The sequence below is a fragment of the Candida oxycetoniae genome (assembly GCF_023343755.2).
Source record: "Candida oxycetoniae strain CBS 10844 chromosome Unknown scaffold21, whole genome shotgun sequence".
Lineage (NCBI taxonomy): Eukaryota > Fungi > Ascomycota > Pichiomycetes > Serinales > Debaryomycetaceae > Lodderomyces > Lodderomyces oxycetoniae.
Window position 1 is genome coordinate 1 of NW_026055450.1, and position 26,270 is coordinate 26,270.

Here is a 26,270-nt window from a genome sequence, read left to right on the forward strand (position 1 = left end):
CTTGCTTAAACTGCTCATCAAACTTGTTAACATCATTTTGAAGATTTTCCATTGCCATTTGCAAATATTCCGAATCCTTGTTCAAATCGTTAGTCTCCTTTACGATATCGCGGAGATGAGATCAGCCTGATACATTGGTATGCTTGGCAAATTGGCGAACAGTTTAGCATCCAACACACTAGCTGCCACCACTAGCTATAGTGATTTCTCTCTATCTCTACTTTATCGACTAGACTCGTTTCACTTATCGAGCAGAGCGAGATAGTGTTGTAATAAGCTACTAAGTGTTGCTCTACTATCTAGCAGAGCGAGATTGTGTTGTAACAAGCTACTAAGCTACTAAGTGTTGCTCCACTATCTCGCTCTGCTCAATAGTTGACTAGACGAGTGAAACGAGTCTAGTCGATAGAGTAGAGATAAAGAGAAATTACTATAGCTAGTGGTCTGCTCGATAGTAAATAGTACGGTGGTGTTGTGTATGTACGGTTGTATGGTGCGATATCAGCGCGCGAAAACAGACAGGTTGGAAACGAAAATTAATTCAACTTCTAATTGGTCTTGGTCTTGATTCACCCCACCTCCCTCCACCTCCAACTGTTTTTGTTAATTAGCTAGGGTTTCCACAGAATGAGTATATTGACAGCAGAGAGACTAGTTAGTTTGGCATATAGGTATCCTCACTTACAAAACACGTGGTACTTGATTGCCACGGCGTGTTTAACGGTAATTAATCAGCCACAAGAGATCCCCAAATTGTACCATTTTGCTCTAAGACAACAACTTCTTGAAGATCCGAATTCAAGCACTCCCGACTCACCTAGTCTTTTAACTAATCATTACTTGATTCAACTAGCGCAAGACTCGATAAGCTCTGCTAAGAAATATCAGGATCTCTCGGCAGTTGGCGTCAATTTACCTGATATCTTGATCCCACATGGATACTACCAAGAATTACCATTACGGTTCAAATTTTCGAAAAATGAAGATATACATCAAATGCAAGATCACTTGACTTCGAGGTTTAGAGAAGTTATATTGAAAAGTGTTGCGCTTAGTGGCTTACCTAAAGCAATTAATGCATTAATGGTTTTGAAAACAGTTACTCCATCCAATTTGAAACCAGGAATATATCCTGAGCGTCCCTGTATTGTACGACCCGGGTATATGCCATCTGCATCGATCATCAGTGAAGACGTTTTTGGCACCAAATTTGACAAGGACGATGATGACGATGGTGATTTTTTACAAGATACGGTGAATGGGCCAATTTCAGAATCTTCGATAAACAAACAACAAATAGCCCAAGATTTGATTAGAGGCTCAAGGTTCTGGACTTCTGTATATACAAAGATCAGCTTAAGGGTAAAGAATCAAATGTTGACTGCCTATCCTGATTTATGGCATTACGCTTATGAACATGTCTACGCGCCACTATTGAGTTATACCCAAATAATATCGGCCAAAGAAACTTCAATGTGTGTTGTTGCTTGCTTAATTCCTCAGGATGTCAACCCTCAATTGAAAGGACACTTGAAGGGAGCTTTGAATAATGGTGCTACTAAAGAAGAGTTGAACGATATAAGATCTATGGTGTTTAACATTTGCGACTGGTCTGGCGGAACAAAATGGAAGGGTGGCAAAGAGAGCGTGGCAAAATTGTAACCTCCTGTAACTCGCATATTCTTTGTTGCTTCATTTCTTTCTCTTCCTTCATCTCGTCTAGTCTATTACCCCAGATTTTGAATAGTAAATTGTTTTTATTCGATTTTTTTTTTTCCCTCATCAGCGGTTAACAAAAGAACATGGAGATTTAAAGGAGAACAATCAAATTGACCCGCGAAGAAGATGATGATAAATATTACCTTGTATACAACTTATCTGGTGTAAACCATCTTGCGTAGGCAACCTTCTACCAACGGTACACAATATACATCTATATCTATATATATATATATATATATATATATATACATATACAATTTAGCTTTGAAATTCTTTTCTTTCGCAATGTCGCTTATCACGCCAGAGAGATTGCTAAAAATAGCCTATCATTATCCACATATTCACAATACATGGTATTTAATTGCTACAGCTACGTTGTTAGAGTTGAATCTTGTTGAAGAGATTCCAGCAGTTTTGCATTTTGCTCTTAGACAGCAATTGTTTGAATTTTGCAACGATGAAGAAAAAATTATAAGTGATGAGTATTTGTTAAGATTAGCCGAGGATTCGATATCGTCAAGCAAAGCTTGTGTCAAAATGTATTCTACAGGAGTGAAAATTCCCGATATCTTGATTCCTGTAACCTACTATAAAAAGATACCCTTGAATTACAAGTATAATCGCGGAGAGGATGTTTTGAAGAAACAACAATTTATTGTTAATCAAATGAGAGAAGTTATTTTGAAACTCGTTTCGATGGTGGGGTTACCCAAGGTGATAAATGCGTTAACGCTATTAAGAGCAGCTACTCCAACTAGACTCGTTGAGAATACCCCAAAAAGACCCAGTCAAATAAACTATTTTAACGGTGGTGGTGAGGAGATAGCGGCGGCAGCAACAGACACAATTGATGGTCAAATCACGCCCAAGTCAGTCAATGTGAAACAAGTAAAGTCCGATTTGTTAGAAGGATCAAGATTATGGAACACGGTGTTTTCGAAAAACCTAGGTGTGAGAATAAGGAAACAAATGCTTAATGCATATCCTGATCTTTGGTACTATATTAACAATCACGTATACTCTTACTTGCTAAGTTATAACCATATATTAACATCTAAAAAGACATCCTTGGTGATTATTGCTTGTCTTATTCCACAGGACGTTCAGCCTCAATTAAAAGGGTATCTCAAAGGTGCTTTGAACAATGGTGCTACAAAGGAAGAAGTAATGGACACTAAAAGTTTGGCATTGGAAATATGTAAATGGAAAACCGGTATAGTAAGTAAACCCAACTTATAAATCGTACCAAGTTGAAAAAAAAAGGAAAAAAAAGGAACCAAAGTCAAAACCAAATAGAATAACACCTATTTTATCTGATTCTAAATTTATCATATATTTAATCCTCTAAGAATCATCACAATTTGAGCCTCTAAGAATCATCACAATTTGAGCCTCTAAGAATCATCACAATTTGAGCCTCTAAGAATCATCACAATTTGATCCTCTAAGAGCCATCACAATTTGAGCCTCTAAGAATCATCACAATTTGATCCTCTAAGAATCATCACAATTTGATCCTCTAAGAGCCATCACAATTTAATCCTCGATTGTCTCTTGATCAAGAAAATTTGTAGTCCACAAAACGCAAAGAATGCTAGATACACAAAAACAGCCCCAAACACAGTTCTTGCCACAGCCGGTCCGTCAGTTGGATCGTTAATTGAGCCCATAAACGACTCGCTATTGGTCTGGAACAAATATCCTATTACCGATAATATAGCTATACCAAAAGCAGAAGTTACGAAACAACAATATGCTTGAAATGTGGATACCACCGGCTTCATATATCACAAAAGTATTATATTTAGCCTAAAACAAGTTGGCTTGACTTGTAAAACAAATTGGCTTGACTTGTAAAAGAAATTGCCTTGTGTTATAAAACAAATTGGCTTGACTTGTGTTGAAATAAACTGTTTGCTTAGTAGTGAGTGTGTGAAGGGAAAAAAAAAAAAAGAAAAGCTTTAACCGCTTAGCTCTTTTGGTAGCGCGGCTCTCACTTTTGTCTGGATTTATATGCAGGATAAACCACCACTAGAAAAAGTAAATGTTTCTTCAACTTTAGTGTGTGTGTGTGTGTGAGGTTGATTTGAGCTGAATGCAAGTAAGTAAGTAAGGCCCCGGCCCTCCCCTTCCCCAAGTGTGAATGTTGAAAAACAATTTTAATATCCTAGATGAGAATAAGCAAAGGAAACTTTTGACAGGTTGATGCAACACACGGAGGGACGTTCTATCTCATTATACCGTCAAATATTTTAGAAAGAGTTACATCGTCTTTTATACTTGCAATGTCCTCCTGCTTGTAGTATCTCCCGCTTGTAGCACCACCTCCTGCTTGTAATGTGTCAGCACCATTTGTACCAATTTAACCGTTTTTGTCCAAAGCCAAAGCCAAAAAAAAAAAAAAAAAATTAACAAACTTTTTAATGGTTGCAAATTGAGGTCGTGTCTATACCCAATATATCTCAAGTAACAGTGTGATTTGCCGCAATCGATTAGAATAGATGAATAAATGAATAGATGATAGATGATAGATGAATATATGAATAGATGAATAGACCTTGTTTCTTGAAAAGAGGTACTTGCTCGTGTATGTGCATGTGTATATGTGCATGTGGATATGGGTGTATGTGCATGTGGATATGAGTGTATGTGCATGTGGATATGAGTGTATGTGCATGTGGATATGAGTGTATGTGAGTGCTGTCATGTTTCCTTCTATACTCTCTCATTGTCTTCTGTAGCTAGCTGCTTTTTTCAAGTCTAATCCAGCAACGTTTCTTCGCCTAATTTCTTCTTTTTAACAACCTCAACAACCTTATACAAGTCCTTTAAATAATTCAACCGATTAGCAACAACAACCAAGTTCTTTAACCACTCTGTTTCAGCTTCTCGTAATGCCTGAATTGTATCCTTTCCTTCATTATCAGCAATGTAATTCACAACATCACTATACTTATCCATCTTGTCTATCGCTTTTTCACAAGTAGGCGTCAGCGATTGTGGTTGGTATTTGATAGGCGACGAGTGACCTGATGGTGATGATGAGTGGGCCGACGATGATGATTGTGAGTGGGCCGACGATGATGATCCTGAAGATAACGAAGAATCAGATAAATTTAAAAGGCCAGGCGACAGCACAGATACCATCGCTGTTGTTTCTTCCGTGGTCACAGTAAAATTGTTTGTGCTGACATTGCTCCCGGGTGTGTTTACCGAACTCGGAACGTTGTATGTATCTGGTGTCGTACCTCCTCCTCCTCCTCCTCCTCCTCTTCCTCCTGGTGTATGGGGGTATACTATCCGCGCAATTTTGCGTTGAGTCTTGGGGAAAAGTACCGCGATTGAATTGTCATTGCTTATATCCAGATTGAAAATGTTGTTTTCTAGAGTTTTGTCGTTATTAAGTCGATGTGGGCTGATCTTGCTGGTGCTGGTGGTACCACCATTATAGTAGAATTTAACAATTTTCGATGGTGTGATAGGTCGAGGTGGTGATGGAGGTGGGGCTTCAAGCACCTGCAGCTGCAGTCCCGTTATATTTCCCGTAACTTCTTGTGTAGGATCACTAAAAGGCTTTTTATCATAGCCGTGGTTTTCGTTTTTGCCAATTTGACCTATACTTGTAAATGTTTGATCAATATTAGCACGAGTTTTTCTTCTCTTCAGTTCAATCAGTTGATTATTGGATAGAGAGGTGGGGGGGACAAAAGAATTGTCCTTCTTATACCTATTTTCAAATGACTCGTATTTGGCCTTGTTATACCTTATAGTCACTATCATTGTAACCCTTGAATATCCAGAAGGAGGGATCAAGTTCTAGTTATATGAATACCTTACGAGGCAAGTTGCCAAAAAAGAAAAAAGAAAAAAAAAATGAGAGAGAATTGAAACAAGGAAAAAACTTCAACTTCTACAAATGGAGGTTATGACAGCTACAGTTTGCCAGTGAGAGAAATTGTAAAAGGTTTGTAGGGATAGTATTGGGACTCATGACGACGACTCAGATTGTACCAAATGGCAGTAATGCCCCTTTAATTCAACTTTTAGACCAAGTATCGAACTTGATTGAATCATTTATTGAATTGGGAATACTAGTACATGATAATCAAGGCACCCAGCAATCCAACTTTGCACTTACCAACAAGATGCAAACTTTAGCAAAACAATTGAAGCAAATCTCCAACACTGATGAGCAGTTATTGAAGGATTACCTCATACCGGTAGATGTGATTACTTATATCGAAGATGGAAGAAATCCTGATATTTATACGAGGGAATTTGTAGAGGTGAGTGCAAAATTGAATGCCAGACTAAAGGGGAAAATGAGAGGGTTTGGACAGTTGCGAAACGTATTGAGTGAGAAGTTGATTAAGGAGTTTCCTACTTTGGAAAGCGCAGTTGAAGATGTTGGGAAAAGATGCGAATTAAAGTAGAAGTTGTTGCTCTATTGGAGAAAATTGGTTGAGAAAGATATCATTTGACCAGTATTGGCGCACTGTTGATATGTATGGTTCATGGCTCGCTGATACCTTGATGGTTCATGGCGCCATAGGCTCCGTGGTTCATGGCGTTATAGGCTCCGTGGTTCATGGCGCACTCTTGATTGTCTGTAGAGAGAGTAGATATAGACTATCTCGCTCTTCTCGATAGCCTATAATGTCGCGTTGTTGATAGTTTATAGAAAGAGTAGATATAGACTATTTCGCTCTGCTCGATAGCCTATAATGTGGCACTCTAAATACTCAATATACTAGCTTCAAGTTGAAAGCCAAATTAGTCTCATGTATTTATTGCATCTGTTGCATCTTGCATCTAGAATATTTCGTATTTATCGTGAATAAGTACTCTGTCAAATATCAAAAGAGCTTTGTTACTAACATCCCAACTTTGTGCATACTGTTTGTTATTTTTCATTGATGCCCAAAATTACTACCGAGTATATACATAATACAGTAAAAATTTTTTTTTCCCAAGATGGCTGGTAAGTTCACAGTGCAACATTTTATTAGAAACCTCTCTCTTATATACACAAGCCAAGAACAGTCTCTACTTCTTTACAATACCACCAAGAACAGTCTTTTCATCTTTCCACTACCCCCCAAAAATTCCAGACCAATTAAAGGTGATTTTGATTTTTCCGTGGTCAAGAAAAGAAACAAAAAAAAAATATGTATTACTTTTCTTTCGCGAAATTACACTAGATGGTTTTCAATGCGGAAATGGATTTTAGCTTTTACTTTTTTAGTAATTTCACATCTTATTGTTGCATGAAAACGTCTTGTAGGTATATAAAAATGCGGCGTTTGGTGGTGGGACATCCACATGCATGAGCTGGTTGATAGGTGCCAAATTAGCATATTTGGGGGTGGGGGGGGTTGACATATGCTAATTTGCACCCGTGGGTACGATACGAAAAAAGGGGAGATGAGGTTGCTGTTGGACAAGTTTGGTATTATGAGTGCTCTCCAGTTCAAAGGTATTTTCAAGTATCGGCGCTTTTCACCATTGCTTCATTCAAAAGAGATGTCTTTCATCTAATTCTTAATAAAGTCATATAGAAGTAACAAAGAGAAGAAAACAAAATAGCGTGGTACTAATAGTTTACTCTTTATATATATGGGTTTTTTTTAGTTGTTTCTTTTGGACAACTAAAAGGAGGATTTTGGAGGAATTGAATCTGTTATTCTTGAGAATATGAGTTTATCATAGACAAAAGTATCAACAACGACTTTTAACCAAAGAGTAAGCTTTAATCGAAAATGGCTTTAGCTTACCCAGAAAATTAAAAAAAAAGAGGGGCCTCATCAACCTGCTACTGCCTGCTTCTCATTAAACTTGTTATTTGCTTCTCATTTAACTTGTTATTTGCTTCTATTACTGTTACATATTATTTTAGTGCTGGCTCTATTCGGTAGCGATCCGATACAGTTTTTAGATCTCCTTTTTGTGTAAGTATTATGTTTTGCTTTCTTTACAGATAGAAAATAAATGGAAAAATCTCACCAAGAAAACACCAAATCTACCAAACACGATTCTTTTTTGATTTCTAAAGAAACAAGTTTGAGTTAAAAGCACTAAGAGAAGAAAAATCTAGTGGTTTAGGTACTCGGCGTTTATTTTTAAGAGGAAATATGTTGGTGATGCTTTTTTTTTTTTTTTTTTTTTTTTTTTTTTTTTTTTTTTTTTTTTTTTTTTTTTTTTCTNCTCTCTCTCTCTCTCTCTCTCGCTAACAAGTTTTTCTTTTTTTTATTCTATTTTGTTTAGTTGGTTTATTTTATAGGACTCCAATAAATCTGTAAAAGTTACTGGCTATGCATTTCCTTCTTGGACAACAATGGTAGAAAGTTTACTTGCATGAAAGTATATATTTATAACAGTTTCTTGATAATTTGCTTATCAGCTTTTTCTAGAAACTTGTAGTCTCTTCTTTCTTGGTTTCAATTTTGGTTTGGTAAATCAACAAGGATATATAGAGGAATAATGCTTTCGCTTAAATTGGTCTCGTTGCTTTTGGTGGCAGCTAATTCGTTTGTTCGTGGTGAAACTGAAGATACAACTTCGTACGACGGAACTACTGTTATTACCACAACACCGTCTGTTGTTGCAACTACAACTATTCCTGCAGTAGTAGATGTATACGGTGATGTATATATCTGGACCAACGAAGCCGGAGCTTTGACTTCAACTACATTATACGTCACAGTCACAAGAGAAATTGATGCTACTGCTACACCTGCTGAACCATCAACTAACGATAGTTCAGCATCTGAACCCACTGAAGAGCCAAGCGCTAGTGCTAATGCATCATCAGGATCGTCGCAACAAGTCCCTCAAGTTACTAGTGCAGTTCCAGCAACAACTGCTACTTCTACTGCTCCCTTATCAACTACTTTTGCTACACCACCATCATCATCATCATCGTCAGATGTATCTGCTGTTGCACCAAATCGTACCACTATCTCAACAGACATTCCCGATGGAGATTATGCAACTAAAACAGTTACTACCGATACCATTTTATCTGATGGTTCAACCGCCGTTTTGGAATTGGTTGTCTTGTACACCGCCGTTTGTAATGCTTAATTGATATATTTCGAAACAATAAAAGAATATTAATGAAATGCAATTTTGTTAGTCCTACCATTTTTACCCATAACCTCTTTCTTTTTTCTCCTTTGTTTTTTTGTCTTTTCACTCCTTCAAGCGCAGTTGACATTGTAGATACTCTGGTCGACTTTCACAATACGGCTTTTCATACTTCAATTCATTCATATTGAAAAACAATAGTCCCAACTTTTTAAATTTATACCAAGTATATAATCCCTGCCACTTTTCTTTTGTCCATTTTCCATTCTTGTCCCACAGTAGATTTCTAACTCGAGCCTCGGGCAAAGAAATGTACCTCATTTTTTTCAATATTTGTATAGTTTGGTCATTTGTACCCCGACATATCATTGTATTGCTCAAGCCAAACTTTGCCCCTGTTCCATCTAAACCAAAATCATAGCTCAATGTAGATAAAAGAACATTAATCCCAAACAGGATATGTGGTGGGTCCGTTAATGTTATATCTCTTGCTTCGATATGTGTTATGCTCGAAGTATCATTAATCATCCGAAGACATCCTGATAGCGGTACTGTTGTTGAAAAAAAAGTCTTGGCAAAAATACCGGGATCAATCTCCTGAAACTTGAGTGGATGCAATGAGACAAGGACATATGTTGTGTTTGTATTGTTGAAATGAATGGTTATGGTAGCATCTGTAGTAGTATTCAATTCCAATTCCATATCCATATCAACTTTAGTAGTTAAATTACGCCATAATTGAGATTCTTGAAAATGACTTTCGTTATGAAAGGTATAGGACTCTATTAGCTCATCTGAACCAACAGCACGTCTTGTAAATTGGTTCTCTTCAGTTAGGACTATTGAAATTAAGTACCCAAGGAAATATATATATGGCGATAACTTCATGCGGCTTGCGACTTTATACCCTTTTTGATTTTTACAAGAAGGAGTAGTAAATAAAGAAGGGAAAAAAAAACACCAAGATTTTTTTGCAATCTAATAGAGATTACTACGATTCATGAGAGATATGACTGGAGTTCAATAAAGTCCCTGTTGTTATTCTGTTTTGTACCTATGCAACTATATTGAGTGAGAGAACAACTGACTGACTGACTCCTTACATCGTCCTCTTTGATCCCGTTTTCAACGGTTTATTGCTTTTCAAATTGAGCAATTTCAAAGAAACTTTACCATTTTTGCTACTATGTTTCTTTTCTTTTAGATTGTCTTTAAACATAATTGATGTGTTACACTCGTAAGTCTGTTCCACTTTATCGGGTATTATTGTTGCCATGGATGATGACGTGATTGTAGTAGTATTTGATTTCATACTCTTTGCTGATAACGTAGATCTTCGTTTATTTTCAATTTGAAAACCATTTACTGTAATATAGTTTGAACCATCCTTTTCTTTCTTTTCCTTTTTTTCCTTCTTTTCCTTTATTTCCTTCTTTTCCTTCTTTTCCTTCTTTTCCTTCTTTTCCATTTTGTCTTTGTCTTCCTCTTCTTCCTCTTCGTCCTCGTCCTCGTCCTCGTCCTCCTCGTCCTCGTCCTCCTCATCTTCCTCATTGGAAGATGGAGAATCAAGTTTTTCCGATGCATAAATGAAAAAGCCCTCTCCCTTATAATTTGCGTTGGAACAAGTAGTTCCAACTTGGTGGGTACCATTTACCGCTAAACCAAAGTTCTTTTGAGGTAAATTATCAGTTGATGAATCAAGAAGGTCGGGATCAGGACTAATATTTGAAATTGTTTCCTGATCACCAAAATCAACCACAGACTCTGTGTCAATCATATGTACCGCATTGCCGTTCCTAATCAATTGCACAGATGAGACGTCGCCGCCGCCATCATCACCACCACTATCACTACCATCATAACTATCACCACCATCACCATCACCACCATCATCACTGTAACCACCACCACCACCACCACCACCACTATCACCACTATCACCATCACCACCAACATCAACATCAACACTACCAACACCACTATCACCACTATCACCACCATCGCCTTGTGTACTCCTCAGTCGTGCTAGTGTAAGTTGTTTTTGTTGCTCTTGTTGTAATAGCAAAGTTTGTCGTTTAATCATCATTTCCTCTTCTTTAAACTTGCTTAAATCGGCTAATTTCAAATGAATTTCTCCCAATCGATTTTTAAATCCTAGTGTTTCTCTGTTTATCAACATCTGTTGCTCCTTCAATGCAAATTTCAATTTAATAATCTTGTCATCTCTACTCTCAATTATTTTCTCACTAATTAACAAATGTTTGCGTAAATTGGCATTGATCATTTCAACCTCATTCAATTTAGCGCTTATGTTATGTAGAGAATTCTCCAAAGAAAATAACTTGCTTTCTTCATAATGTGCATTCCTTAGCTTTTGCATTTTAAGGTTCAAAACAGTATTTTCCAATTCTTTAATCTTTTCGTCTCGACGCAACAACTCATTGTCTATGTTGAGAACGGTAGTAGTGGAGGTGGTCATCGTAGTCGTGGTGCCAGGGATGGCGGGCAAATCCATACTGTGTGGAGGTCGTGTTGGAGGTCGTGAGGGGCGTGAGGGTGATGATGATAGCAATAGCAGGTTCTGTAGTAATAAGGGTATTCGAGTATCAAAAGCAAAACTTTTTGATTGTCTTATTGATCTTGAGGTAGCATTTATTGAAGAAGGAGAAGGGCTACCGGCTGTACTAGTTCTTCGTAAAGAATACAACAGTGGAGAGTTTATTATTTCCCCGTTAACTTCTGGGCCATATTTGTAGTGGGTTAATTCATCTTCCAATTGCTTGATGTAAATCTGGTTAGACTCGTTGGTCTTTTCCAATTGTTGGAACTTCAGCCTCATTGCTTCAGGACTCAATTCTACATTTACACGTGCGTGATTTTTAATTGTTTTAGCTCTTGTTCCAAATCTTAACGTTGATAGTATTTCCAACTCGTTTATTGATGAAGGTGAACAGTTTATGATCAATGAAGTTTTTGAATTACCACCAAGCGAGTCCTGTAAAATTCTTGTTAATTTTGAATCTCGATATGGAACATGAGTTGATTTGCCGTCAGTCAAAGCATTGATTACATTACTTAATGAAGAAAGTGACAGATTTATCTTTTGAGCTTCTTTCAAGGTTTGTCCCTGAGCACCAGTTTTATTCACTTTTTCCGAGCCCGCCAAATCTACTAGGAATAAATTGGACCTCTTTGTCACTTGAGTGTTTATATCTTTTTGAGATAATTGGATTTGCAAGATAGTGTGAGACCTCGAACTTTCCAAATTCATATCCGTTGGAGATGTAGCTCGCAATTTTAACCCTTTATTGAGAATATCCATTGCTTCCATTACGTTGTTAACTTGTTTGCGATTGATACCTTTGACTACTAGTCCTAGATGTTTATCCTCGTGTATTGTATATCTGCTCTGGTCGCAAACTTCCTTATCCTCGGTCATCAAATCTTTAATCTGTTCCATGTAAATTTCTAAAAATGATACATGTATAGTATATTCATCAATAGTGAGAATCCTTTCAAACAACTCATGCCATATTCTGGGTATTATCCCCATCATTTCCTCGTCCATGGGATTTCCCAACATTGTATAAGTCTTACCAGAACCAGTCTGGCCATAAGCCAATACAGTGCCATTATACCCGTTTAACAAACAATCCACAGTTTCGCCAACGGAAAACAGGTACACATCAGCTTGAGATGCATTTGGTTGAAATACTCGGTCAAATGTGAAATGGTTTGTGAAATTAGCACCAGTTACACATACAGTTTGCGCATTGGGGAAACTAACAATTTGGTGACCTCTCTTCAATTCAGACTCATTCTCAGGTCTAAAACGACAAATCACTTTGATGTTGTGGAAATTGGCACTACTGGAATCAAAGGGACTATTGCTGGAAATTCCCGTATTCGTGGGCGTTAGAAAATTATATGGCGTTGGCGTATTACTTCTAGTTGAACTTACTGAAAATTCATGATTAGATAATACCTCGTCGTCTCCCAATAAAGAGACTACGCGCGACATCTCAATTTATTCCAGGGAGACGCACACACTGATTACACCCACACCCCTCTAGAACAAAAAAGAAAGAAAAAAAAAACTTTCAAGCAAGAAGCGTTGGAAAAGTGTTGATGCAAGTAACTTGATAAAGACAGATCTATATGAACAACAACAACAACAGTGATAATGATAAAAAAAGTATAAGGGACACTTTTTTCCACTTAAACAAGCCCAAGCCTAATTACAAAAAAAAGAAAATGTAAAAAGAAGGCGGTTAAAAGGATGGGGTGATGGTCAGAGAATCAAAAAGATTAGTTTAGTTAAGGGGGGGCGCTATAGACATAGCTCGTCAAAAGAAAATTGGTTTGTATCAAACATTTCAAAACACGCTTTTTCTCTGGTCTAATTTTTTTTTTTCTTTCTTTTATTGAAATTGTTTCAAAGTTGCATTATTATGGAAAACTCAGCTGAATTTATTTTGACCTTTCCCCCCGCCCCCCCCTTCCCCCAACCCCAACTCGAACCCCCTGAACCCCCTGAACTTTATAGCCCCTCCTTCCCCCTACCCCCACTAGAACTCTCTTTGTTGCTCTCTCTACATGTGATGCTTTCCTTTGCGCGCGAGTTTTTGCTTTAAGAAAACAGGGTTTGAGAAAACAGGGGTATTCTTTTTACTTTTCAGGGGGGGCGGCGCAAATCACTTACTACTTGCAGGAACAGGGATCAATTTTTGGTTGGAAAGTAAACAAAGTTCAACTAAACCCGTGTGTCAATAAAAGCCGATTAATTGGATACAGTATGAGGTTATTAATAATTAATGACATATACTTATCTTTACGAGATTATTCGATTTATGATTTATTTATTAGTATTAATTAATATCCCTTGATTGAGATTTTTTTGTATCAATTTAGATTAAAAAAATATATCAATACATTGACTACACAGATACTGATCAATTAGAGTCAATACTACCGAATATATATACGTTCAAATTTGTTTCAATTTGAATTGGAAGTAGATGTAGAGAAGATGTGATAAATACTCACCGAATACGCGGCTATTGGGCACTGTCAAATAAAGCAAATTGTATAATTATTCATTTACGTAGAATATTTATCATAATTGAAGGGTGCCATTTTTCATGATGAAAGGGTGCCATATATATAATTAAAAGTGTCGGTGGCAACTAGTGTGCTCCACTATCTCGCTCTGCTCGATAGTGTCGGTGGCAGCTAGTGTGCTCCACTATCTCGCTCTGCTCGATAGTGACAAGATTATTGCGCTACCGATACTAAAAAGAATACAGAAGTTAAATAGACACCACTGACACTTTTTGCACACAATACTAGACCAGAAACAGTAACTGCAAAGCGTAATTGAAATACAAAAGTAAGGATCAGGCGAGATAGATTCAAACTACTTGGTAGTTAGAATCTAAACTTTTTTTATTCACTATCGAGCAGAGCGAGATAGTGGAGGAGCACACTAGCTGTCATTGACACTATCTCGCTCTGCTCGATAGTGGTTTTCCACAATGAAACTTGAAATTTTTCTTGTAGATGTCATATCAGGTGACTTGGAGTGAAATGTTACCTTGATTACTCACTGAAAAAAAAAAAATTTCACTACAGTATATAGATAGATAGATAGATAGATAGATAGATAATCAAATCTGTGTGTCTATACTTGTTAGGTTTAACTATCCAGATTGAAATATGTCTATGCCACAACAAATAGTCAATAGCTTTCAGCAAGCATTGAATCTTTCAGGTTCTCCCAATGCTGTTTCCACTTCTCCAACACAATCGTATTTGAGTCAGTATGTTCCTTCCAAAGCAACAAAAGCATTAAAACCATTTTCTACTGGAGATATCAAGATACTATTATTAGAGAATGTTAATCAAACAGCTATCAACATTTTCAAGGGTCAAGGATACCAAGTTGAATTTTACAAATCGTCGTTACCAGAAGAAGAGTTGATTGAGAAAATTAAAGATGTACATGCTATTGGTATTAGATCCAAAACCAGATTAACTGAAAAAGTGTTGAAATTTGCCAAAAATTTAGTTGTTATTGGATGTTTCTGTATTGGTACCAACCAAGTTGATTTGGACTTTGCAGCAAAAGCTGGTGTTGCTGTTTTCAACTCCCCCTTTTCCAACTCGAGATCAGTTGCTGAGTTGATCATTGCCGAGATTATTACATTGGCAAGACAATTGGGTGATAGGTCGCTTGAAATGCATACTGGTACATGGAATAAAGTTAGTGCCAAATGCTGGGAAATAAGAGGCAAAACTTTGGGGATTGTCGGATATGGACATATTGGATCACAGTTATCTGTTCTTGCAGAGGCAATGGGTATGAATGTGATTTACTACGATATAATGACCATTATGTCCTTGGGTAATTCGAAACAAGTTTCAACCTTGGATGAGTTATTGAACAGGGCTGATTTTGTTACTTTGCACGTACCGGCTACTGCAGACACCAAGAATTTGTTGAGTGCACCTCAATTTGCTGCTATGAAGGATGGTGCCTATGTGATTAATGCCTCTAGAGGTACTGTTGTTGATATACCAGCATTGGTCCAAGCTATGAAGGCCGGTAAGATTGGTGGAGCTGCATTGGACGTTTATCCTCATGAGCCTGCTAAGAATGGCGAAGGATTATTCAGTGATGATTTGAATGAGTGGGCAAGTGAGTTGACATCATTGAGAAATGTTATTTTGACGCCACATATTGGCGGGTCTACAGAGGAAGCGCAATCTGCCATTGGTGTAGAAGTTGCTAATGCATTATCGAAATACGTTAACGAGGGTAATTCACAAGGAGCAGTCAATTTCCCAGAAGTATCGTTGAGACCATTAGATTTGGATCAGCAGAATGTTGTTAGAGTACTATACATCCACCACAATGTTCCTGGTGTTTTGAAAACGGTGAACAATATTTTGTCCAACCATAATATTGAAAAACAATTTAGTGATTCTCAGGGTGATATTGCTTATTTAATGGCTGATATTTCTGATGTCGATATCAGCGATATCAAATCTCTTTACGAGCAATTGGAGCAAACTCCGTATAAGATTGCTACCCGGTTGTTGTATTAAGCGACCCTATCGACAATATCGACACTATCGACATTATCGAGCAAAGCTAGATATTGTTGTAACAAGCTGCAAATTATCCGTGGCAGCTAGTCAGTGTGCTCCACTACTAAATGTTGCTCGATAATGTTGCTTGATAGTATCGTAACAAGTAGTAGAAGTGATTACGATGATAAAAAAACGCTATAATCGACATATAATTGTAATACTATAGTCAACATATAACAGTAGTGTTAATATACTAGTGGTAGATAAGGAGGAGTGTAATATAATAGAGTAAATAGTACAGTAATATAGTATAATGCAGTAATACAGTAAAGTAATCGACACTATCGAGCAGAGCGAGATAGTGGAGCAACACTGGATATCAACAATGAGTGAAGACACTAATTAGTAGAGTAATCGACACTATCGAGCAGAGCGAGATAGTGGAGCAACACTGACTATCAATAATGAGTGAAGACACTAATTAGTAGAGTAAGGTAGTAGTATAGTAGTAGTAATATAGTAGAGGAATACAGTAGAGGAATACAGTAGAGGAATACAGTAGAGGGCTACAGTAGAGGAACACAATAGAGTAGTGGAGGAACACAGTAGAGGAACACAGTAGAGTAGTGGAGGAACACAGTAGAGGAACACAGTAGAGTAGTAGAGGAACACAGTAGAGTAGTAGAGGAACACAGTAGAGTAGTAGAGGAACACAGTAGAGTAGTAGAGGAACACAGTAGAGTAGTAGAGGAACACAGTAGAGTAGTAGAGGAACACAGTAGAGGAATAGTAGTGTAGAATCCAGATGAGGGTAGTGCACACACGACAAATCCATCAGTAGTGAAAAATGCCACTTAAAGAAACCACTGGTGGCAATATAAGTGCAAGGAAAAAACCTTGCAATAAACCATAATCAAGTTGACAAGGCATTTTCCGGCTTGGGAATAAGTTGGAAGGAAGGAACCCCAGTTGAAATAGGTTATTGTTGCTCAATCTTTTTTTTGATTTGTCTCTTGTTTAGTTGCTTGAAATGGCTTTGGTTTCAGCGGCTCCCTATTTGGCGCTTCTTGGTGAAGCAGACAATACTTTAAAGTCGTATGCATTATTGTCATTGAACGATGTCGTGGATAGGTTATGGGCCGAAATTGCAAATAAGATAGCTGACCTTAAACAGTTGTATCAAGACGAGCTGTTTGAAAAGCGAGCCTTGGCGGCATTGGTGATTTCCAAGGTTTACTACAATTTGGGAGATTTCGATGCCTCGGTGAAATATTCATTAGCCGCCGGCGACGAGTTTGATATAGAGGAGCAATCGCAATATATGGAGACAATTGTTAGTAAATGTATCAATTTGTATAACTCCTTGTCCCAGAAGAAGTTTGAAAACAAACTGGTGAATATAGACCCCAGATTACAAGTGATTTATGAGAAAATGTTGGAAAAATGTCTAAAAGCAAACGAAGTCAAATTGACTTTGGGAATCGCTTTGGAGTCATATAGGTTGGACTTGGTTGAATCTATCTTGAAAGACCAAATTGCTCAAAATGAAGAGAATGGATTGAATTTGATAAATTACATTTTGGTATGCACAAACTCTACAACAACTAATGCCATCTTTAGAATCCAAGTTTTGAACTCATTAATAACGTTATTGTTGTCATTGAAAAAACACCAAGATTTTTTCACCATCACCAAGATCATAGTACAGTTGAACGACTCACAATTGGCAATCATGTTGTTTGAAAAATTGATGGCTAAAGAGGGACAACAGTTGATTGCATACCAAGTTGCTTTTGATTTGGTGCATACCGCAACTCAGGAGCTTTTGGATGATGTTATAGAGTCATTATCATCAAACTCTGACGATAATTTAAGCACCAGCACCAGCACCAGCACCAAAAAGGTTTTAAACATCTTGTCGGGAGTTCCAACTTGCGATTTTGACAATACGTTTCTTTATAAAAACAATAATACCGATATTTCCATATTGAACAAGACCAAGAATTTATTAGATGGCCGAAGCTCAGTTTTCCATTCAGCAGTGACATTTGCCAATGCATATATGCACGCTGGTACCACTGACGACTCCTTTTTCAGGAAAAACTTGGAATGGCTAGGAAGAGCTACGAACTGGTCGAAATTCTCGGCAACAGCAGCACTTGGTGTTATCCACATGGGGAATTTATCGCAAGGTCGTACTATTTTAAAACCATATTTGCCTGGATCAACAAGTGCCGCACATACTAAAGGCGGTTCATTATTTGCTCTAGGTTTAATATTTGCCGGCCACGGACGAGAAGTTACTGGATTTTTGAAAAGTTTTATCGATGACAATGGCAATGCCTCAGGATCGAATGATGTTGATGTTCAACTTCATGGTGCCTCATTAGGTGCTGGTGTTGCAGGAATGGGCTCCAAATCGGAAGAATTGTATGAATCTTTGAAAGTTGTACTTTATTCCGACTCAGCAATCTCATCACAAGCGGCTGCTTATGGTATGGGTTTGGTGAAGCTTGGGTCAGGCGATGAAGCAGCTACTCATGATATGCTCACATATGCATTGGAAACCCAACATGAGAATATCATTAGGGCCTTGTCTATAGGAATAGCCTTGTTGCAATATGGTCGTGAAAGTAAAGCAAGTTATATCATTGACGATTTGATGAGTCAAGAGTCATCTATTTTGAGATACGGGGGTGCGTTTACTATTGGTTTGGCGTTTGCAGGTACTGCAAGTGAAACGGCCATCAAAAAGCTTTTGCATTATGCTGTATCTGATCCAAGTGATGATGTGAGAAGAGCATCGGTTTTGAATTTAGGATTTGTTTTAATTCGTGATTATACTGCAGCACCACAGTTGGTAAGTTTGCTATCGCAATCACATAATCCACATGTAAGGTATGGAACAGCTCTTGCCTTGGGAATTTCGTGTGTCGGAAGAGCATATGCACCAGCAATTGAAGTGATAGAACTGTTAACAAAAGATCCAGTGGACTTTGTTAGGCAAGGTGCAATGATGGCCACAGCCATGATTTTGATTGAACAAAATGAGTTTATTTATCCAAAAGTCAAAGAGTTTACTACACAATATGCTGATACTATTAAGAATAAGCATGAAGATGCATTGGCCAAATTTGGTGCTACATTGGCGCAAGGTATAATAGATGCTGGTGGAAGAAATGTAACAATTAACGTTGAAAATGCACTGACAAGTACTTTGAACACGAGGGCCATTGTTGGATTAGCGATATTTGTGCAATCGTGGTATTGGTTCCCATTAGCGCATTTCTTGTCGTTGTCGTTTACACCCACTTCGATTATTGGAGTCCGAGGCGAAGATTTGAAAATACCCAAGTTTGAGTTAAATTGTCATACAAACCCTGAGTATTTCCAGTATCCTCCTAAAGTTGAAGAGTCTAAAGAGAAACAGCCAGACAAGCTAGCTACTGCTGTGTTGTCGACAACAGTAAAAGCAAAAAATAGAGCCAAGAAGAAACAATCAAAGAAAGATGAGGATAAAATGGATATTGATAAGGAAAAGAAGAAGGAGGAGAATAAGCCCAATGAAGAAAAGAAAACTGGAGATAAAAAGATTGATAAGGATGAAAGTAAAGATGATAAGAAGGAATCTTTACACCAGCAGCTGCAACAACCTGTCACTGTACGTTATACTAAGACCCCATATAAAATTGAAAACTTATCAAGGGTATTACCTCAGCAAGCGCCTTATGTTTCATTTATCAAAGATGATAGGTTCATTCCAGTTAGGAAATACAAAGGTGCCGGAAGCATAATAGTCTTGCAGGATACTAAACCTGAGGAAGAATTCGAGTTTATCAAAACAGTAAGACAGTTGAATATAACCGAAGCTTCATTGCCTGAGCCATTTACGTTGAGTGGAGATGATTTAGAAGAGTAAATATATATATATATATATATATATATATAGATGTGAATATACCCATTGAGCTTATTTTTTTTTCCTTTTTGTTATTGTTTTCAATTTTTACATTGCAAGTATCGGGGATCAGTAAAGCAAGCAATCTGTATACTATTTCTCTCAATTTGTTCGAAAGTAGTGAATGGGATCCATTTACCAAACTTTACTCTTTTTTTGTTTTTCCTTTTGAGAACACTTCTATATTGAACACCGTCAATTAGAAATCTTTGAAACATAATTACAAATTGTAAAGTGTTTTGAGGATTCACATCACATGTATAACTTCCACCTATTCCTTTTCCTATAATAAACTCATTTTTCAACGAAGGACCCAAATTGACGAAAAACCCGCCATATGTGAGACGAAAATCGAATCCGAAATCTAACTCGATATACCATGTTTGTTTGTACGTAGCTTTGTCACCAGCGTGATTGGTTACACAATCACTAATTGGAATCCATGATGACGACCAAGACAGTTGCAGTTGTATATCATGCGAAGAGTTTGTTATTGTCATATTCTCATAGCTGAGCTCAATAAATTTCGGCGGTTTTTCGGGAGAAAGGATGCATTCATTGAATATCACTGATTTTGTACTTGGTATATGAAGAACTGACAAGTTAGAAAGATGGTACGATTCTATCTCTTTAATCAGTTGATAATACTCATGGATAAGGTTTAATGAAGAGAGTTTATCGATTGGATAGAGATGCGTTTTCTCGTTGAATTGCTGGAGAATCTTAAGCGCCGATACAATGTTTAAGAATGCAATGAATATCTGCTTCATGGAACAGTCTCAATATTGGTTATTGGTTGCAAAATAACAAGAAAAAAAAGAGTTAGACATTATGGAGCGCGACACTATTGAGCGCGATACTATCGAGCAGAGCGAGATAGTGGAGCATACTAGCTCTCGTCAACAATATCGAGCGCGACACTAGCGAAAGGAATACCACTTGTGAGTTTGCGATGCAGCTAGATTGTCCAACTATACAAGTAGCTTGTCCAACCGTAACTCTTGTCAAGTAGCTTGATCAACCGTAACTCTTGTCAAGTAGCTTGTCCAACCGTAACTCTTGTCAAGTAGCTTGGGCCCAAACCATGAACCTTGAAAAGTGAATCGAGAAATGATATACAAAAAAAAAAAAAGAAAAAAAAAAAGAGGGAAAGGTCCCAAAGCACGTGACTCGTCGCTATTTTACTCGATCACGTGATACAAGTCCATTGAGTGTNTCGAAACGGCACAACACCAATGCCAACACCAAAAGAAGAGCCCAAACGTCCATCATCAAACTTTATATATGCAAATGCCAAAAGAGCCTGATAATGTAGCACACGGGTAAGGATACCATGCCCTTCTCTGTGCAATGATCAAACAAACCAGCAACGCGGGTTTGTTTTGTGACATAATAGTAATCAGTTTACTTCTAGCAACTTGAAAAGTTACTAGTATCAGTTCTCCTGGCAAATGGATTTTTTCTTGGTAGCAAAGGGCCCCAACTATCAGAGCAAGATGTTGTCGAGAGTGGACATCTCGCTCTCGATAGTGCTGCTATTACGTGCTGCATTACGTGCTGCATTACGTGCTGCATTACGTGCTGCATTACATGCTGCACCACTATCTCGCTTCGCTCGATAGTGTCGATAGTGTCGATAGTGTCGATAGTGCCGAGACACAAACAATTGCTGTTTTTCCCCCAAATTCTTCTACGCAATTGTTCTCTCTGCAGCTTTTACTCAATGCCCTTTGAAATTGTTTGTTTGGTTTTTACACTTCAATATCGACATTTCTGTTGATTGTCTAGATTCGATCTTTTTATTTTATTTTTCAATATCAATTGCTTTTGTAAAACTTTATTCACTCTTTTTATGTTATAAATTGTTGGTATTAGAATAGAGTGGTATCACTGTAGGTAGAATAGAGTCACTAAAGCTGGAACTTCTTTATGTCTTCGGAGCAATTACTTTATCAGCTTACAGATGTGGTCCCAATAACTTTAACTTCACAGGGTATTGTTATCAGAAGCCAACTTCAGGACCCTGATTCCTCCATACTGCTGCTGTTTACACATAGATCACGAGATACTGCAACTTATTACGAACATGATAGCAACAACTGTAACAACTCATTGTTTAGTGACAACTTAGCTGCGTGTTTTGCTTGCTTGGAAACAAAAGAAGAGGGTCCAAAAGTGCCAAGATTCATATCTTACAAAAATATACTTTATGTGGAACCAAGGACTTTGGAATGGGACTCGAATGAACTCAAATTAACCTATGTTGTGCCCAATCACCAAAACTACCAGCTTCTGGCTACTAAAGTGTCTATAAACACGTTGAATATCCAAGTGCAAAATTGCAATCCTGATTTACAACAACAACAACAAAGCGCCAAAGAGAGGGTAACTTCGATAATTCGCTACATTCTAAACAAATCCTACCGTCATAGAGTCATGCAACAGCCATCTATACTTGTGCTTATAAATCCTCACGGTGGACAGGGGAAAGCAGTGAAAATCTACAATGAACACATAAAGCCAATATTGCAGGCTGCTCATTGCAAAATAACATACCAAAATACCGAATATTCCGGTCACGCTTATGAAATAGCTCGAGATTTGGATATTGACCAATATGATATAATAGTGTGCTGTTCAGGTGATGGTATACCTCACGAAGTCATAAATGGATTTTACCAACGACCAGATTCTGGTGTTGAGGCGTTCAATAATGTGATTATAACTCAATTACCCTGTGGGTCGGGAAATGCTTTAACTTTGAGCACGTTAGGAGGATCAAACCATCCTGAAGTTGCCACTTGGTTAATGCTCAAGTCTGAGCCCTGCAAAATGGATTTAATGGCAGTAACTCAAGGCACAGGCGAGAATATGAGTACAAAATTATCATTTCTAAGTCAATGTTACGGAATAATAGCAGATTCAGATATAGGCACCGAACATTTGAGATGGTTGGGTCCAGTTCGGTTTGAAATAGGCGTGCTTCAAAAAGTAATTCTGGGCGCAACGTACCCATGTGACTTATATGTTAATTATTATACTTATGATAAGTATGAAATAAAACAACATGTGAGCCAATATGTATCATCATTGGAAAGAAGAGGAATTACAAGCGGTAGTGATAGTAGTAATAGTAATGGTGGTGGTAATAATAATGATGATTTATTATATCAAGTGACTTTAAAAGACTTGAAAATTAATCTGCCAAATTTAGATCAACCTGTACCTTCAACATGGGAAATGTTACCTTCCAAAATTACCGAGAATTTAAATATTCTTTATGTAGGTAAAATGCCCTACGTTTCCAAAAATGCCCAATTTTTTCCTGCTGCATTGCCGAATGATGGATATATGGATATGATCATAACCGATTCTCATCGTACTTCAATGGTGAATTTAAGTTCAATCTTGCTCAATGTCGAACTGGGAACTCATATAAATGATGATAAGGTAGTGCATGCCAAAGTAAATGCATATAGATTAGTGCCTCGAATGTCAGCCAAGAACCACTATATAAGCATTGATGGTGAAAGCTTCCCTTTTGAAAAGTTTCAAGTTGAAGTCTTGCCCAAAATCATGACTGGGTTATTATTAAATGGTAAGTTTACCGAAAGTGCATTGACCAAATAGAAGGTAGAACTAAATACACATACACACATAGATACACACACACACACACATATATATATATATATACAGCTATATGTATATGTATAATAGTAGTATAAAATTAGCATCTCTTTTTTTTCTTCTTTTTTTTTCTTCTTCCAATTTATTTTTCAATGACGATACTTGTCGTGTTGTAATTGAGACACTTTCTTCAATTCAGCTAATCTCTCTTTAAGTACAGGCATATCTCTTAATAATTTCTCCAATTCAATCCTCTCTTGTTCCAATTTCAATCTCTTTTCTGCATCTAATTTTCCAAAAAAATATCCACCTTTGCCATCGAATTTCAAAAGGTATTTATGGAAGTGCCACAAAGCAGGTCGGTGAGCTACTGAAAGTAGTGTAATACCAAGTTTTTGAGCATATTGATACATAAACTGTTCCATATCGGGATTCACTGCTGAAGTGCATTCGTCCAACACTGCGAATTTGGGTTCATGATAATATAATCTCGCCATTGCCAATCTTTGTTGTGCGCCAGTTGACAATTCTTCATCCCAACATTTTACTTCATCTAGCTGATCTGCAAACTCGCTCAAGTTCAATACTCTTAAAATCTCCTTTAATTTCGAATCATCCTTTTTCTGCTCTTGTACGGAATGAGGATAGATGATTTGTTCTCTTAATGATCCTTGAACCAAGTATGCCCTTTGTGGAAGATAAAACATATTTTTCGTAGTTGGAATTGTTATTGTCCCTTCTTTTACTGGCCATAATCCACCAAGCATTCTGAACAAAGATGATTTGCCTGATCCATTGGGACCTGCAATTAACAAATGATCACCCGATTTAATTTCAAAACTCAAGGATGGAATCAAAGTGACATTAGCTGGGGTTAATAGCTTTACTTTATCAAAGACTATTTCATCATTATTGAACTTGACATTTGATGTAATTGTCTTTTTCCGTTTTTCCACATCAGCTAACGTGTCTTGGAAATCGGAAACTCTAGTAGCATGACCGACAATTTGTAAAAGATACTTTCTGGCAAAAATCAATCGATCTAAGGAATCGGAAGCACTCATTAATAATCTTCTATTGGTGATGAAATTTCCAGCAGCATTTTTGTCTGGATTTTCACCTACATATTTCGAAATGAATATCGGAGCGGAACACAAGACTAAACCGGCGGCACCCCAGAAATATTTAACAATAAAAGTTTGGGCAATTTCATGGATAGCCTTTTTCCAATACTCCATTTTACTGAATCTTTCCAAAGTATAATAGCAGTAGTCAATATAATCCAATTCTCTGAAATGGCCTTTCAAAAAGGCAATTTCCTCGCTATTGGTAACGATTTTAGAATGCGCTGATCTTAATTGCCCTTCAAGATTCGCACGTTCACTAGCTAGTTTAGCAAATGGCGGTGAAAAGAATCTGATGATCATTGTTGAAAAATGAGCAAGAATCCCCAAGGCCAAAGTTCCTTCACCATTTCCAACTCCACTCTGACTTAATTGTCTTGCACAGAGCAATAAATCTAAAGTAGGTTTGAGTAATTGACCGGGTAAACTACTCAAAGCAGAAGCTAGTCTAGACACATCGGTTGTAATTCTCTGATTAGGGTCTTTAATCTTGTTATCACTCAAATGGATCAAGGAATAATAATTAGCATCAAGATTGTCAGGCAAATATTCTTGCATAATTGATTGATTCAAGTTTTCTCGAATTTTTTTGCTTAAATTCTCTTTTGTCCACGATAGTGACGCATTTGTTAATGAAGCAGGTATACCAATCAACAACCAAATCAATAGGTATTTACTGAAAACTTTCAATCTTCTCGAGACTAAGGCACCTACAAGTTGACCATCTAAAGTTGCTACTTTTATAGTTAGCAATGCACGCACTACCAATAACACCAAGTGAGAAACCAAGTAGCCAATAACTTTATCGTGATAAGTAGGAATAATAGCCTTGGCCAATCGCTCAAAAGCCTGGCGCGACAATTTCGGGTATTTTTTCTTAGTAGCAGTAGCAGTAGCAGTAGTATTACTATTCTGCAGTGACTGTTCTAGCTGCTTTTCTGGTTTTGCAGTTGAAGTTTTGGATAGCCCAGTGCTTGCTGCTCCCGTGAACGCTGCCGTTATTAGAACAATATATGATGTATTTAATAGTAAAGATCGATTTGCCCTGTATAGCTTGAGTAAGGACAACGCCATAGTATTGTCCATACGTTTAGGCTCTGTAATAGTCATAGTTGATCAAAATATCTAGTAAAGTATCTATAAGACTGTATAAAGTGGAAGGTTGTACCGAGGGATCTCTTTGATAAGTAACTGATAAACTCCACATTCAACCTTTTTTTTTTTTAGTGGGCGGCTCCTTTTTGAAAGCAGTGTCAAAATTTCAGTGTCGTGAATTAAAAATGAGACACTCGTGCTACCAAATCGGGGAAGCTCTCAGCAAAAAGCAAAAAGGGATCAAGCCCCGCCATTTGTGAGCTCTTTTGGTTGTAAGATAGAGCCCTGCCCCCCCTCCTCCTCCCCTGCTGCGATTCTAAAAGTTAATTAGAGTTTTAACAAGGTAAGTCTATTCTGTGGGAATAGGAAGTCTGTAGCTAGTGGCTACATAATATTTACACATAATCACTTTTGGATGCAAAATCGGGATTATACGTCATCAATAGAAGATTGATTACTTTTGGAATAACTAATACATACTGCCAGATTCTTGTTAAAAAAAAAAAAAAAGGAAAAAGGAAAATGATATACAGTTATGAGCAGATGTATGAAGTCACGTGATG

At 37.4% G+C, this 26,270-nt stretch overlaps 10 protein-coding genes across 10 annotated transcripts; 7 read left to right on the forward strand and 3 right to left on the reverse strand. All coding sequences in view use genetic code 12, as the record gives it.

Moving 5' to 3' along the window:
• Positions 1–627: 627 nt before the first annotated feature.
• KGF56_003086 (carboxymuconolactone decarboxylase family protein) lies at positions 628–1,662 on the forward strand (the record flags this gene model as incomplete). Its single annotated transcript, XM_049324384.1, has 1 exon — positions 628–1,662. One exon carries the CDS (start codon positions 628–630, stop codon positions 1,660–1,662), a length of 1,035 nt encoding a protein of 344 aa, XP_049179795.1.
• A 345-nt stretch (positions 1,663–2,007) lies between these two features.
• Positions 2,008–2,961, forward strand: KGF56_003087 (carboxymuconolactone decarboxylase family protein; the record flags this gene model as incomplete). The annotated part of the gene is made up of 1 exon (XM_049324385.1): positions 2,008–2,961. The coding sequence occupies one exon, from the start codon at positions 2,008–2,010 to the stop codon at positions 2,959–2,961; it is 954 nt and encodes a 317-aa protein (XP_049179796.1).
• A 1,521-nt stretch (positions 2,962–4,482) lies between these two features.
• KGF56_003088 (uncharacterized protein) lies at positions 4,483–5,502 on the reverse strand (the record flags this gene model as incomplete). The annotated part of the gene is made up of 1 exon (XM_049324386.1): positions 4,483–5,502. The coding sequence occupies one exon, from the start codon at positions 5,500–5,502 to the stop codon at positions 4,483–4,485; it is 1,020 nt and encodes a 339-aa protein (XP_049179797.1).
• Positions 5,503–5,638: 136 nt separating this feature from the next.
• Positions 5,639–6,155, forward strand: MED10 (mediator complex subunit; the record flags this gene model as incomplete). The annotated part of the gene is made up of 2 exons (XM_049324387.1): positions 5,639–5,659; positions 5,727–6,155. The coding sequence occupies 2 exons, from the start codon at positions 5,639–5,641 to the stop codon at positions 6,153–6,155; spliced, it is 450 nt and encodes a 149-aa protein (XP_049179798.1).
• A 2,047-nt stretch (positions 6,156–8,202) lies between these two features.
• KGF56_003090 (uncharacterized protein) lies at positions 8,203–8,805 on the forward strand (the record flags this gene model as incomplete). The annotated part of the gene is made up of 1 exon (XM_049324388.1): positions 8,203–8,805. One exon carries the CDS (start codon positions 8,203–8,205, stop codon positions 8,803–8,805), a length of 603 nt encoding a protein of 200 aa, XP_049179799.1.
• A 108-nt stretch (positions 8,806–8,913) lies between these two features.
• KIP4 (Kip4p) lies at positions 8,914–12,780 on the reverse strand (the record flags this gene model as incomplete). The annotated part of the gene is made up of 3 exons (XM_049324389.1): positions 8,914–9,619; positions 9,912–12,692; positions 12,770–12,780. 3 exons carry the CDS (start codon positions 12,778–12,780, stop codon positions 8,914–8,916), a joined length of 3,498 nt encoding a protein of 1,165 aa, XP_049179800.1.
• Positions 12,781–14,529: 1,749 nt separating this feature from the next.
• Positions 14,530–15,915, forward strand: SER33 (phosphoglycerate dehydrogenase; the record flags this gene model as incomplete). The annotated part of the gene is made up of 1 exon (XM_049324390.1): positions 14,530–15,915. One exon carries the CDS (start codon positions 14,530–14,532, stop codon positions 15,913–15,915), a length of 1,386 nt encoding a protein of 461 aa, XP_049179801.1.
• Positions 15,916–16,930: 1,015 nt separating this feature from the next.
• RPN2 (proteasome regulatory particle base subunit) lies at positions 16,931–19,819 on the forward strand (the record flags this gene model as incomplete). The annotated part of the gene is made up of 1 exon (XM_049324391.1): positions 16,931–19,819. The coding sequence occupies one exon, from the start codon at positions 16,931–16,933 to the stop codon at positions 19,817–19,819; it is 2,889 nt and encodes a 962-aa protein (XP_049179802.1).
• Positions 19,820–21,787: 1,968 nt separating this feature from the next.
• LCB4 (sphinganine kinase) lies at positions 21,788–23,488 on the forward strand (the record flags this gene model as incomplete). The annotated part of the gene is made up of 1 exon (XM_049324393.1): positions 21,788–23,488. One exon carries the CDS (start codon positions 21,788–21,790, stop codon positions 23,486–23,488), a length of 1,701 nt encoding a protein of 566 aa, XP_049179803.1.
• A 149-nt stretch (positions 23,489–23,637) lies between these two features.
• PXA2 (ATP-binding cassette long-chain fatty acid transporter) lies at positions 23,638–25,722 on the reverse strand (the record flags this gene model as incomplete). Its single annotated transcript, XM_049324394.1, has 1 exon — positions 23,638–25,722. The coding sequence occupies one exon, from the start codon at positions 25,720–25,722 to the stop codon at positions 23,638–23,640; it is 2,085 nt and encodes a 694-aa protein (XP_049179804.1).
• Positions 25,723–26,270: the final 548 nt, after the last annotated feature.